General features: G+C 39.0%; 1 protein-coding gene across 1 annotated transcript in view; it reads left to right on the top strand.

The window, feature by feature from the left end:
* ntrk2a (neurotrophic tyrosine kinase, receptor, type 2a) overlaps positions 1 to 14,535 on the top strand; it is a 216,031-nt gene that overhangs the window by 123,446 nt on the left and 78,050 nt on the right. The window contains exon 12 of the mRNA XM_078396175.1: positions 5,717 to 5,905. Within this exon, the coding sequence (XP_078252301.1) occupies positions 5,717 to 5,905 (189 nt within the window). The remainder of the gene's footprint in view (positions 1 to 5,716; positions 5,906 to 14,535) is intronic.

The following is a 14,535-nucleotide window of genomic DNA, read 5'->3' as shown; positions in this document are numbered from 1 at the left end:
ACCATAATAAACAACAAAAAGAACTTCAATAGCCAGATGTTTGGTGGGTGCTTCCCATCCTGCCCACATAGTTCCAAGTGGCATCTTTGGAAGCTGGAAACTCGTAATGTAAGTCTATACAAAATGCTGATTTGATGCTAAGACTGTAATCTTGTAGCTCAAAATGTACCCATCATCTTCTCTAAATGCATATTAAATGGCAGGAAGGACCTCCAATATATGTAGTTACAAAAGATATCAACCATCTGCAGGAAAGCAGTTTTTTTCCTTCAGATTTATACATTTTCTATAATTGTTATAGATTGCTGAGGTCCACCGGAAAGAGGTTGTTCAGGTCCACCAGAAATTTTGTGACAAGTGCGGAAAGACATATTCCTGATCCAAAGCTTCTACATAAACCAGTTATTGTGAGAGATGCATATATTAACATGCGGTCCCCTTAGACTGGGCCAAGAGAATGAACAGAAGGCACACAGAGTTGGACAAGATGCTAGAAAAGAGTGGAGGAGCAGTGACAAAGTATTTCAGTGAGGGGCTTATCCCTTGGAGTATTCAGGGAATAATTCCCCTTCCTGAACCTCAGGAAAGAACAATGTATGAGATGCCTGCAGTATACCCTCACTGAGGTCTGTCTTATGCAGCAGCAACAACTGAAATCGCAAAGAGGGAGTAGATTGCAAGACTGACAAGGTCGCCATGGCAACAACCTTTTACTTTCCTGTCTCCTTCTCAGCTGGAACTTGCAATATTAGTTTCTGTTCCACTGTTGTCTGTGAGAGATCATTGGAATTCTACTAAACGAGAGCTAACTACATTTCATTCACAGGTGTACAGAGCAAGCATGACTCTCCACCATGGTTGCGAGCTTACTCATGGTGCTGGGTTTATCCATAAGAGATAAGAGCAGAATTAGGTTGTTTGGCACATCGAGTCTGCTCCGCCATTTGATCATGGCTGACCTGTTTTTCACTCTCAACCCCATTCTTCTGCCTTCTCCCCTTAACCTTTCATGCCCTTACTAATCAAGAATCAAACAATATCCGCTTTAAAAATTCCTAATGACAATGAATTCCACAAATGAAATTCCTGAAATTCTGGCTAAAGAAATTCCTCCTCATCTCCATTCTAAAAGCACATCCTTTTATTCTGAGGCTGTGCCCACTGGTCCTATACTCTCCCTCTACCAGCATTACTGACACTTCTTTGCAGACACCAAGTTGACTGGGGGATTTACTGGAAACAAGAGATGATACATGATCACAGCCCAGAATCACAAGGTCCATGCTTGGTGTGCTGCCTTCGTGTATCAATAGCCAGCTGCAGTTCAGCCACCATGGCAAACAAGCGGCAGGGCTATCAATGAAGCCGATGATCCCAATATATCCATGTGCAGAACATGAGAACCATTTTGCTACTCTCTGAATGCCTGTAGCACTGGGCAGAATAGGTATCAAGATTCCCAATGGATTGCTGCACTTTGTTCAACCTCACCATTATGATGCCCTTATCACAAAATAGCTCACAAACAGCTGAGAAACAGGATCATGAGGAGAATAAGGGAGAAACAGAGGAGGAGGAACATTGCCTCCTCTTAGCAGAGCTGGCATAAAAAGCTCATTCAACAGCAATACCAGTAAATATGATTCAAGTTCCCCCTTTGCTGTATTTTCTGAAATCCTATGAAATGTTAGTCATTTTGTCATAAAGCAAAAATAAAACTACCAAATATAAATATTCAAAATCAAATTTATAAACATAGCATATTGCATGAAAATGTAACCAATTCTTTCTGTACTTCACCACATAATCCTTGTCTGTTCCAATGCTCTTAAGCTGCGCACCTTCAGGGAAGAAAGCTCTGAAGATGACTGGGTAAAGTACTGAGCCTGGAAGACCAGGTTGTGCATTGCAATGTTTCTGCTCAGGAAACTCAACAGATCCCTACCAAAAGAATAATCCAGAGGGTGGCATAGTGGTGCTGTGGTAGAACTGCTGCCTCAGAGCTCCAGAGATCCGGGTTCAATTGTAACAATGGGTGCTGGCTGTACGGAGTTTGTGCATTTCCCTGTGAATGCGTGGGTTTTCTTCAGGTGATTCCTCCCACATTCCAAATGACCTGCAGGTTTGTAGGTTAATTGACTTCTGCACAATCGTCCCTAGGCTGTAGAATAGAACTAGTGTATGGGATATCATTGGTTGGCATGGACTTGGTGGGCCGAATAGTCTGTCTCCGCCCTGTATCTCTAAAACTAACATCTAAAACAGTGCCATTGTGCCAACAGTTTGAACTTGCATGGCAGACTGAGCTTCTATGCAGTACTTGGATATTCAGTTCCACAACGTGTCAAGGATTTAATTTGCAGATTTCTTCAGCCTTATCTTGTAAACTAAGCATCAAATTCCCGATCTTCGGGTTCTGCAGCTATTGGCTCTATGTTATTGCATCCAGTCAAAACATTGCAGACGTAGCACTGTTTGAAATAGAAATTACTTAAATGAGTTGGCAGGACAAGGTGTCATCCAGAATACTTGTAATGAAGATGAAAGGCCATAGTAATGGGATGCAGATTTGGTTCAGTGACAGGATTAAAGTTTAGTGATGATGTATGGTTTCCCATATTGGAATACCATTCTTAATTGGTCAGTTTTAAGTCATGTACACTCAGATTTTAAGAACAATGCAGACTTCTGTGTAGGTAACAGTCTTATTGAATTTGAAAGGTGCGGGCATGCACAAGATGCATAGTGCAGAGAGGCATGAAGAGATGAAGTGAAGAGTATATATAGCACAATGTTGTAAAGTATAGATAAACAACAGGACCTTGGTCCATATAAACCAAGGGTTATTAAATCTGCCATGTCAAGTCCACAAGGTGATTTAAAAACTGTTTGGTTGCTTGTAGTAATGATTATTGCCTGGGACGTATTCAATGCAACACAATTCCAGATTTGGAGCACAAAATATGGTTGCCATTTTATACCAGGTTTAGCATTTCAAACTGGGAAAGAAATCACTGGCACATGAATATGTCATGGATTTGTAAATAAAGATGAATTTGCGAAGGTTAGGACTGTTTTTGTCATGCCCAAACCGCTCCTCTCCACCTACACCTACTATCACTGTGATGTAATCCTTGAGCTAAATTTTTAGATTGGGATCTTAGAAATGATAGGTTTAATGTTCCATGACATTTGGGGTGCCCATGCTTCTGAGTTCTCTCCTTCCCACTGACTCTGAAACCAGACATCAATAAATAAAAGACTCGTTAGAAATACCAAAAAGTGCTGAAACGTTAAAATTCAGCAATTGTACAGTGATTGGTGCTGCAGCTCAAAGAATGAAACAAGATGTTGCAGGTACAAGTACACAGTTTAAAAGGCATTTAGTCAGGTGCTTGGACAGGAAGGGCATGCTGGGATCCACGCCTAATGCAGGCAAATAGGATTAGTGTAGATAGGCGTCAGCCAGCATGGGTGAGGTGGGCCAAAGTGACCTGTTGCTGTAATACATTCCTTTATTCGTCCCACACCGGGGAAATTTACAATGCTGTTCGATTTGATGATGCTATGGTCTAGGATTGAATTTTACTGTTTATTATTTCATGTTCATCAAGATTAGTTGACTCTTTGATGCCCAGATTAATGAATGGATCTTCCTGTCTTGATCTCCCATCTATATGTACATATGTTTAAAAAAAAAAACCCTCTTATGTTATAAGGGCATCCCTGACATGGCCAGGTTTCATTTATTACCTTTGAGGAGATAGCAATAAGCTATCGTCCTGAATTGTAGCAACCATTCAGTTGGTGGTACTCCCACAACTAGGCTCTAGATCCTAGAGAGCATGAAAGAAGGCAATATATTTACATGAGGAATGGGTGGCCAGCAAAAGAATCTGGATGTGGCATTGTTCCTTTGGCTACCGCCCTTGAAAGTAGAGGTCTTGGAAAGTAGAGGTCAATAGCAAAGGTGAGTAATGACAGTGGATTATATGGATGATGCACATTGACAGTGGATTAGTACTCTTTTAGTGCAGGGAGTAATATTGCTTGTCATGCCAATCAAGTGGGCTGCTTTGTCCTGGATAATGTTAAGATTCCCGAGTATTGTGGGGGAGGCAACATTCATCCAGACAAGTGGAGAATATTCCATCGCAACCCTGACGTGCCTTTTAGATGAAGGATATGTTTTGGAACGTCAGAAGATGAGTTGCTTGCTGCAGGATACTCAAATATGGACCTTGTAGCCATAGTATTTAGTTGATTGATGTAATCCAGATGTTGATAGTGAGGGACTTAGTGATGGCAATCCCAGTGAATGTTGAGAGTTTGCTAGTGCCCTTCCTGTCATCAGCCCATGCCTAGCTGTTTGTTTAGTTCTTACTCGGCATGGACTGATTCATGATGTTTGACAAAAGTCAAAAATGGAAAGCTTAAAGCTTTTCTTCTTCACTCCCTTCCCCGAGGCAATTATGGTTCTCCAACTGCACACCTCTGTTGAGCACAGAACATAACTTAAAACTGAGATTTCCCTAACTTGTGTGCTTCAGTGCTACTGCACAACATATAATTAGGCAGAATGAATTTATACCTTGGTATTTAAAAGACTGTTGGAAAATAAATGAAAGAAAAAAAATTGTTATGACATTGTACACTAATTTGGTTATAAATTGGGTATTTAAAAAATATTCCTACTGCTTGTAATCCAATTACAATTTAGCAAAAAACTTGGGCAACAGATCAATAGTGAGCATTCTACATGAGTAATATTCTTTTATCATTGCTATTTATTAGCTCTCTATGTGAAATGAACCCTTCTGCAAATCAAAATTTGGCTTTGAAGTGAAGATGGGTGGATGGCCAGATTATAAATTAAGAGTCATCTCATCTAATTTTGAGTAAGCTCAAGTAACTTGACAGACTAAGTGGCCAATCCTACACCTACCTTTCCAGGTTCATATGTCTTTCTAATGTGCCTTTACTCACAATGACAATATTTTTACCTATGCCTTCATCTTCAGATGTAACAAATTCTACTTCAAACAATCAAGTTGTGTGTTTCACTGTATTCTAATTCCACATCGAGTATACCCATGTCTTTGATCAAAATATATTTTGTCCACATGCAGTGTCCTTTTGTATGTCATTTCCAAGGGACTTACATTTGACAAAAAAATGTATTCTGATATGAAATTCAAAACACCATTACCATGAAATCAAAGTGAATGGTAAAAAATACCTAAATGTATTTAACTACCATCAAGCTATGACTGCCTCCATGGGGTTTGATTAGTGTTCTGGTTTGTGTTCTCAGCTTTTTGGATCAGCTGCGACTTTTTTGCAGAACAGTTTCTGAATTTTATAGGTTGGCATGTATGGGAATTAAAACATGCTGTAGAAAATTAACAGTGCACATGGGAATGTGTTTATTACCAATTACACAAAGTATTCTTTCAAGTGTTTTGGTAGGGAAAAATTGTGGAGCCAAACTTTTAAAATAATTCTGACATGTTGTTCCTGGAAGTTAATAAATATTCCATTATTTACATGGAACACTTTAACAAATACAGATAGCCAGTAAATTAAACCTACTGTTTAATTTGCTCCAAAATGTATAGATTGATGAGTTAATAGATCTATGTTCATTTTAATGATGTCGATGCTACTGATGGGTTTGCATCTGGATTTGATTTTAATAGATGTAATATATTTTTAGGTCCTTCTTCAGTAATTAGCACTGATGATGATTCGGCCAGTCCATTGCATCACGTAACTAATGGCAGCAACACTCCATCCTCTTCAGAAGGTGGCCCTGATGCAGTTATCATTGGAATGACAAAGATTCCGGTGATTGAAAATCCACAGTACTTCAGGAATTCCCATGGATTACTCAAACCCGACACTTGTGAGTACCAACGTTTTGCAAAATGTAAATGGTTGTAAATGGATGTTTGTGTCTATGCTGGATGGGCATCTCTACCAGAGTGTGAACTAGTTCGCAGTGCAATGCACCTGAAATTAGTGAAATTGAAGCAAAACAATGTGGCAGAATTGTAACTGCTATTTACCCTTGAGTTTCTGGTTTTAAAACTTTGTCCTTGGAAACCAGTTATTTTCACTAAACAGGCCACTCCCACAATTGAATTAATCAACATTCTGATTTTTCACTAATTGTACCAATGGTCCACAGAGACATTTACATTCTAAGCTCATATTTTTGGGCATAAAGAGAAAACTCCAACACGATTCTTGCAGGGGAACAGAATTTTGTTGGGAAGCAGACACACCACCTCCTGAACTCCCTGAGGAATTCATCTATATTTATATCGCAATTTTAAAAAGATTTTGAAATGTGCCAGTACTTTTACCATCTAATTTCTGTTTCTTTTGAGCTAGCAGAAACAAAATTAATAGTTCTATAAAACATGATGCCTGGCAGTAAAAGTGGTAATTCTCCAATTTATCTTTGTTCATTTGGTACAATATGAAAGGGAGAGGGAGGTGTAGACTGGTGAGATGTTATAGTTTTTTTTATTGTGCTATAACATTTTTCTTGTATTATAAAATGAGCCACACAATCAAATTTGTCAATTTATCATAATGCTTTCTTTTCAATACATTCAAGTAAGCAAACGGCATGTTAGGAAGTACAAACACTGATAGCATACACAATGTAAAGACAACTGGTATTGTCCTTTGATGTGCATAAAATTCAGTGGAAAAAAGACACAAAGTGCTGGAGTAACTCAGCAGGTCAGGCAGCACCTCTGGAGGACATGGATAGGTGACGTTAAGGGTCGAGATTCAGTGGGCCGCTGATCAGGCTACACTTTACTCCATGTTGGGGAATCAATCAACATTTATTTCAGCTGGTATGTTACAGCACATTGTATCCATGTCTGGTAACAACCTCACGTTTTTCTTTTATGTAACACCTACTTTGATTTCTTGTTTTGAGCAATTATAAGATTTTCTCCCACACTGAAACATTTGAAGAAAAGGAGCAGGTGTTGTGCGACACCTGAATTTAATTATAAGAGCAACAAGAGGAGTAGGAATAAATTACTGTGTTTTAAAGGTACAACAATATGTTCACAAAGTAGAAGGAATACCAGTTCTACATGTTCCATCTGTGTTTCTCTGTATTCACTTATTACACTGATGTTGCCACTATACTGCGAAAACAAGGCCAGGGAGAATGAAAATCTTGCCAGAAAACATGGAGTTGGAGTTTAATCCAAGTCAAAGGAAGGTGTTGCACTTTGGGTGGTCGAATGTAAGGGGAAAGTATACAGGTATCAGCAAGACGTTTAACAGCATTGATGAACAGAGGGATCTTGTGGTCCAAGTCCATAACTCCCTGAAAGTGGCAACATTAGTAGATCAAGTGGTAAAGAAGGTGTAATGGCAGTTTCTATACCGTCTCAAAGTCCAACTTCGATAGCCATTACTGCTCGGGGATGTAATGGAGGTATAGCATACGCACACACCGCACTCTGAGATAACAAAAATGATTCTTCCAAACGCTGTTTCTTGATTAATTGGTCTTTATTAAAGTAGCACAAATCAAAAGAGTAATTCATAACTTAGGAGAGGGTACAGAAGTTTACCAGGATACTATCTGGATTAAAGGATATTAGCTATAAAGGGGAGGTTGGACAAAGTTGGATGGTTTTCTCTGGAGCGTTGAAGGCTGAGGGGAGGCCTGATAGAAGTTTATAAAACTTCTCACAGAGTAGAAATGCCAAAACCTTGCGGGCACAGCATTAGAGGGGGAAAGGTTAAAGGTAATGAATACTGCAAGATTTTTACATAGGGAGTGGTAGGTGCCTAGAATGGGATGATGGTGAGGGCAGATATGATAGCGGCTCTTAAGAGGCTTTTAGATAAGCACATGTGTGTGCAGGAAATGGAGAGATATGGATCACATGCAGGCAGACAAGATTAGTTTCACTTGGCATTATTTTCAACATAGAAATTCTGGGGAGTGGTCTGGTCCTGGGTTGTTCTATGTTTTATGTGCTGTTTACGTTCTTGATAAACTGAGATATTCAGAAATGTGTGCTAAATTTTCTTGCTCTGGCTTAAATTAATTTATAATAGCACCACGTTTTCAGAGGTGAGTGAACAAACACTAAGCTATAACTCCCAATATTGATGCCTGCACTTTTTTGACAACAGTTCCCCATTGTGTTGCTGTCCCTCCTGGCTGAATAGGAGGTTACATTTGCTCTCTCTTAATTTGCTGGATTTGTTTGTGAATCTCAGGAATTTTGGAAGATCATCACTTAAAAATCCACAATATTAGCACGTTTTAGATGCAGGCTGAAAGGTCTTGGTGATTTGTCATCTTTTAGCTCCGTTAATTTCTTCACGACTTTTCTTTACTACCATTAATTACCTTAAGTTCCTCATTGATATTGCATCTCACTATTTCTGATGATGTCTATTTTGGCAGATGCAAGACACTTGTTAATGAATCAGCTATTTCTAAACTCATCTATATAAATTAACCTGGCTCAGCTGCTGATGGACATATTGATTTCTGCTACTGACTTTTTACAAGATTAAGGAAACTCTTGCCATCTGGGTTTTTTAAAACATTTTTTTGCTAGTGTACTCGCATATGAATCCTCTTCAATCAGTATTTGTATTACTTTATAAAATTCCACTGATCCTCCGATTTATCTTTCTGCTTTGTAATATTATTAGCTTACTTTTAATTTACTATCAATTACATCTTTAACTAACAAATATGGTTTTTTTCCAATGGAGTTTTTGTCCCTCAAATAAACATGCATTAATTGAAAATTATATATCTGTAAATTTTTGCTGTTGTTTTATTTGTAGATGTTTTTTCTCTAATTTTCAACTCTACCTTAGACTATTCTCTCCATATTCATTTTGCTGTCTTCATTTAAATTCCAGACACAAGATTTAATTGAATCTTGTCTCTTGAGCTTACTGTAAAAATGGTATATATTTGATCACTCGGCCCCAGAAACTAGCTAGCCATCAGGTTACTAATTCTGCCTCATTAGACAAGACAACCTCTAAAGTAGCTTGGTTTGTTCATGGTTCCTAAAGATATTTCTCCAGAAATGTTTTATGGTTATGCTTCTCAAAAGCGGCACGGTGGTGCAGCGGTAGAGTTGCTGCTTTACAGCGAATGCAGCGCCGGAGACTCGGGTTCGATCCTGACTACGGGCACCGTCTGAACGGAGTTTGTACGTTCTCCCCGTGACCTGCGTGGGTTTTCTCCGAGATCTTCAGTTTCCTCCCACACTCCAAAGACGTACGGGTTTGTAGGTTAATTGACAGGGTGAAATGTAAATAATTGTCCCTAGTGTGTGTAGGATAGTGTTAATGTGCGGGGATCGCTGGGCGGCGTGGACTTGGTGGGCTGAAGGGCCTGTTTCCACGCTGTATCTCTAAATCTAAATTTTTTTTAAATGATGATCAGGTGGAAGAGACCTAAGAACCCCAATGATATATTGTCTTGAATAGATAATTAGCTAACAGACTGAAGCAGATCTGAGAAGAGTTATCTTTTCAGGTTGGTAACCTGTAACCAGTGGAGTATCAAAGAAAGCAGTGCTGGGACTGAAACTGTGTACCAGATTTACTTATGGATTGGAGGAAGGAAAGAAATGAATAAAAACCAAATTTACAGGAGGTTAAAACAGTTCATGCTGATATATTGATAGATTAAGTGAACAGGCAAAAATAAGTTGGTAAATGGATAGTGATGTGAAAGTTCATTTTAGACAAAAGATTAAAAGAACAGAGTATTATTTAAATGGGAAAGACTACAGTAAACTGCATTAGAAGGCATTTAGGGAACTTTGTATACAAAATACAGAAAGTCAGCACACATGTGGGGCCGGTAATAGGGAAGGCTAATTGAAATGTGGCTCTTATTTCAAAGGGTTTGGAGCATAAAAATAGCAAAGTCTTAATCCAACTGTAGAATGCACAAGTGGGTTGTATAAATTTCTGAAGCACCATTTTTTCAGAGATTGATAATCATCAGACTACAACCACCAACATTCCCCATTAATAGTTCTGATTCACCTTCCTCATGACACAGAGCACTGCAAACTGTGGTTACTGTGTTTAAGGAGATATTTACAACATTGGAGGACATCCAGGCTCGGTTCACTATGGTTTACTTCAGTTTAGTTTATTATTGTCACGTGTACTGAGGTACAGTGAAACAATTTTGATTGTGTGCTATCCAGTCAAAGAAAAGACTATTCATGAATATAATCAAGCCGTCATCAGTGCACAGATAAAGGATAAAGGGCACAACATTTAGTGCATGATAAAGTCCGATAAAGTCCGATTAATGATCTCCAATTAGGTAAATGGGGTCAGGACTGCCCCTTAGCTGATGAGAGGACCGTTCAGTTGCCTGATAACAGCTGGGAAGAAACTATCCCTGAATCTGGAGGTATGCATTTTTAAATGTTTGTATTTCTAGAGGGGAGAAGAGGGAGTGACTGGGGAGAGACTGGTCCTTGATTATACTAGCGGCCTTGCTGAGACAACGTGAAATTTAGATGGAGTCAGTGGAAGAGAGGTGGGTTTGTGTGGTGGTCCAGGCTACGTCCACAACTCTGCAATTTTTGCGGTCATGGATGGCACTATTCCCAAACCATGCAGCGCAGGTGCAAGGTGGGATAGCTTTACAAGGAAAAGTTAAATAGGTTGGAACTCTGCTCAATGAAGTTTAGAAGAGTGGAAAGTGGTTTTACTGAAATATATGACTTTAAATGGGATTTAAATCGAGAATTGTCCGATGCAAAGAAAAGAGTGGTGAATAGCAAGCAACTGTGAACCAGGCTTGCTAAACACATTTTGCGATGTTTTCTCCAACTTTTGACCTTTCAAAATCACTCAAGCCTTTCTCAACCCTTAACTTCCAACAAGGACACAGCATATTCTTTGCCCACTCCCAAATACTGACAAATCACTTTCTAACCCTTGCCCTCCAATTGAACGATTATTTGACTACCATGAGCTGGTTCCCAACTGTTGCTCCATGATATACACTCTTTGAAATGGTGGGAGATTGCAGAGCAATTTCTACTGCACATGGTATCTTGGATCCCATATGTTGTTCAGTCGGTCAAGCTAAGAATTGGTAAATTTGTCTTGTGGGCCATAGTTTGGATATTCCTGGTATTGACCGTCCAGAGTTTCTTAGTCTTCTAATTAATCCTGGAATAGAGTAATCACAGACCGATAATCCTGATGAAGGTTTCTGATAGCTTCATTAACCATAGCACCAAAGACCAAACCGTCCTTGTTTGTTACCGTTAATACCATCCCTTAAAGTGTCAACTTTAATCTCAGCCATAGTTGTGGCTTACGTTGCATCAGTTAGCAAAACTTTGCATTCAATCAGTTCTCTATTGCTATGACAGTTTGTCACTTAAATGTGCGGGGTCTTTTCATTTTCTATGAAGAAAGCATCCTTGAGTGACAAAAACAGCACTTGGTTTTTTGTGCTTGTGTCATGCCAAACATCTCAAAAACCTTCAAACAATGAGTTACTTTTGAAGTGTATTGATTATTATGGATGTAAACACAGCAGCCAGTTTTTCCCTTTATCTATAATAATCAAGATATTTGCAATGACTCTAAAATTAGAAACATGTCCCAAGTTACTCCATAGATGAGCAACTGTAAAAATTGAATTAAAAAAAGCACAAGGCAATGGGTTGGGTGACTAATATCTTGGCGAGGGCAGTGGATTTTATGCAATGTTTCCAAGGAAGAGAAGGAGATGGAAGAGTTTAGGAAAGATGAGGTGATGGAGTAATTTTAATCAAATGGCAAGACTTTTGTGGGAAATCGCAGGCAATTCAGAACTAGACATCAGGCAAGATGTCAGAAAGCTGAGAGGCCAAGATAAGAGAGAGTTAAGAGTGTTTAATTGTCATATGTGCTGGGAACTGAACAACGGCATTTTACTTGCTGCAGCTTTAACGCAAAGCACAAACATAAATATACCATAAACAATAATACAATAAATTATCGGTTATACTAGCTAATCAAACCACAATAGTGCAGACACAAGGAACTACAGATGCTAGTTTGCAAAAAAAGGCAAAAAGTGCTGGAGTAATTCAGCAGGTTAGTAGCATCTCTGGAGAACATGGATGGGCGATATTTCAGGTCAGGACCCTTCTTCAGACTGATTGTGGTGGGGAAGGAGGGAGGAAACTAAAAGTGAGGAGGAGCAGAAGAAAGCTGGGCACGTGGGTGCAGGTGAGTGGGGTTTTGATGGGCAATGGTTGGACAAAGGCCAAGAGATGAAAATACAGAAGCTGTGAGAAAGAGTTGTGAATTAGGAAGCTAGAGGAAGAAATGTAAGTGGAAGGGGGGTGGGGGGGTAATAGGTGTGGGTCCAGGTGGGGTGCAGGGGAGCCTCAGAAACACTTTGGGCCACTTAACCTCTTACAGGAATGTTTTCCAATCATTTTCAGTGGAACAAAATAGCAAAGAGGAGCACAAGAAAGTATTAGTTAATTTTGATTTATAAAAAGTAATTTTGAATATGTTTAAGATTTTTTTACAAGTTTTATGTTTCTGAAAAATGTAAAATGTATTGTTTTAATAATATGAGCGTTTTTTAATCTTTATTAGAAATTATCATAGTAATTGCCAGCTAAGACAAGGGCTGTGATTTAGCTGGCTGCCAATTTATTTGCCTGTTTTGTCCACAGATTTTGTATTGTTCACACCTCACCCTCCCAAGTCACCTTCCAAACCCAACCCCTTGGTTTTCTATTGTATCTCAGAGAGTTCTTTCACCATGAGAGATTGGGCAGCCAATGGACTGCACTTTTCTGCTGCTAGAGCTGTCCGGGTGGATTTAAATGACATCCTCTTTGACTCACTGGAATCCCCAGGCCCATATCTGCTTAAATTAGTGAAGAAGCATTTGAGATGACACTAAGAAAATTGTCCATTTGTTAAGAGCACACGAAGGTCCAGTTTATATTGGAGAAGGGGAGAATCAGAATAATCCTTGGACAGCTCTGATTGCTTCAATACAATTATAACAGCAGTGTAAGCTTTCCTAGAAAATATAGCATTTTCAGACTGTGGCAAGGCTAGGATGAAAATCTGCATTATCCGAAGTCTGGCCAAGCATAAGATTAAAACTATCTATTAAAACTCTGTTTTAATATGTCAATAAAAGTGAGCTTGGTTTGATAAATTTGCCTGTAAAACATGTGGAGACAGTTGTATATGTAGCTGTTATTGATGATGAGATAAAAGGAATTTCAATAACATTGTGACCGCACTCCAGAAAGATCCAGAGCAAAGGCAATATTTTAAACAAAATCAATTTACTCCATTAATGCAAAAAAGTCCAATGTTGCTTTTCAGAAGACTCTGTTTTATGACTTTTAGTTGGAAAATTTCAAGCAACCTTAGAATTACTGAAGATAAATAAATGTTAATAGAATATGGTTGACAACATAGAGAAAAGTTTGGTCAATATCAGCCTAACGTTCGTTAAATCTGTCAGCAAGAAATTGAAGGGAAAACATTTAGCTTTTAATTTCCTGAAAGTCATTGATGTGTAAATCAAAAAAATGCTTGACTAAAAGAAAGCATCAGAAATGTTGTTCTTGTTATGTGTTGCAGCCACATTTCTCTTTTGATCAGAAACTTACGCCATTGACTATAAATCCTGACCTTTTTAACTTTATGGCATTCACCACCTCTGTGTCACTTTATTTTGGGGGCTTCGGCATGCAAAAGAGAGTAGATGCAAAAATGAATGGTTAGTGATTTTGTACCCACCTGAATTGTGACAGCATGATTTTCCATCTGTTGAAATGTAGTCACAAAATGGACAGTTACCCAGTTTCTCTGTCTCAAATTCCCATTTCTCAATGGTCCAGCTGTCACCTTCTTGTCCTTAACTCTCCATGCTTTTTAAGCAATAAAGGTTCTTGACCTCATTGCTCTTCTGACATTATTAGTTAAAACTCTAAATCTTGGGAGACCCACATAATACCTTGCTCTTCCTGATGGCATTTCCCTTCTTAACAACTTTCAATAATGCATAAAGTTTCCCTCTTATCTATGTGAGCTGCTGGCATTTAGATAGATTAGCTTGCCCTGGATGTCTTCTTATTGTGGCTTTACCACTCCAGCCAGTGGTGAATGTTCTTTGGGCTGGTTACATTCAGCTTTTCAATTCTCTCAGTTATTTACAGTAGCAGAGTGCAGCATCAGTGCTGTGCTTGGGTAAAGGAAGAAAGTGTTCAAGCAGGCATATGTCATGTCAGTATTATAGAGTCATAGAGTGATACAGTGAGGAAACAGGCCCTTTGGCCCAACTAGCCCACACCGGCCAACATGTCCCAGCTACACGAGTCCCACCTGCCTGTGCTTGGTCCATATCCCTCCAAACCTGTCCTATCCATGTACCTGTCTAACTGTTTCTTGATTGGAGGGTAGCTAATCCTGTGGATTGGAGGGTAGCTAATGTTATCCCACTTTTCAAGA

Source organism: Rhinoraja longicauda, chromosome 3, assembly GCF_053455715.1.
Source record: "Rhinoraja longicauda isolate Sanriku21f chromosome 3, sRhiLon1.1, whole genome shotgun sequence".
Classification (NCBI taxonomy): domain Eukaryota; kingdom Metazoa; phylum Chordata; class Chondrichthyes; order Rajiformes; family Arhynchobatidae; genus Rhinoraja; species Rhinoraja longicauda.
The sequence above is the reverse complement of the archived record's forward strand: the minus strand, read 5'-3'. Positions and strand labels throughout refer to the sequence as shown.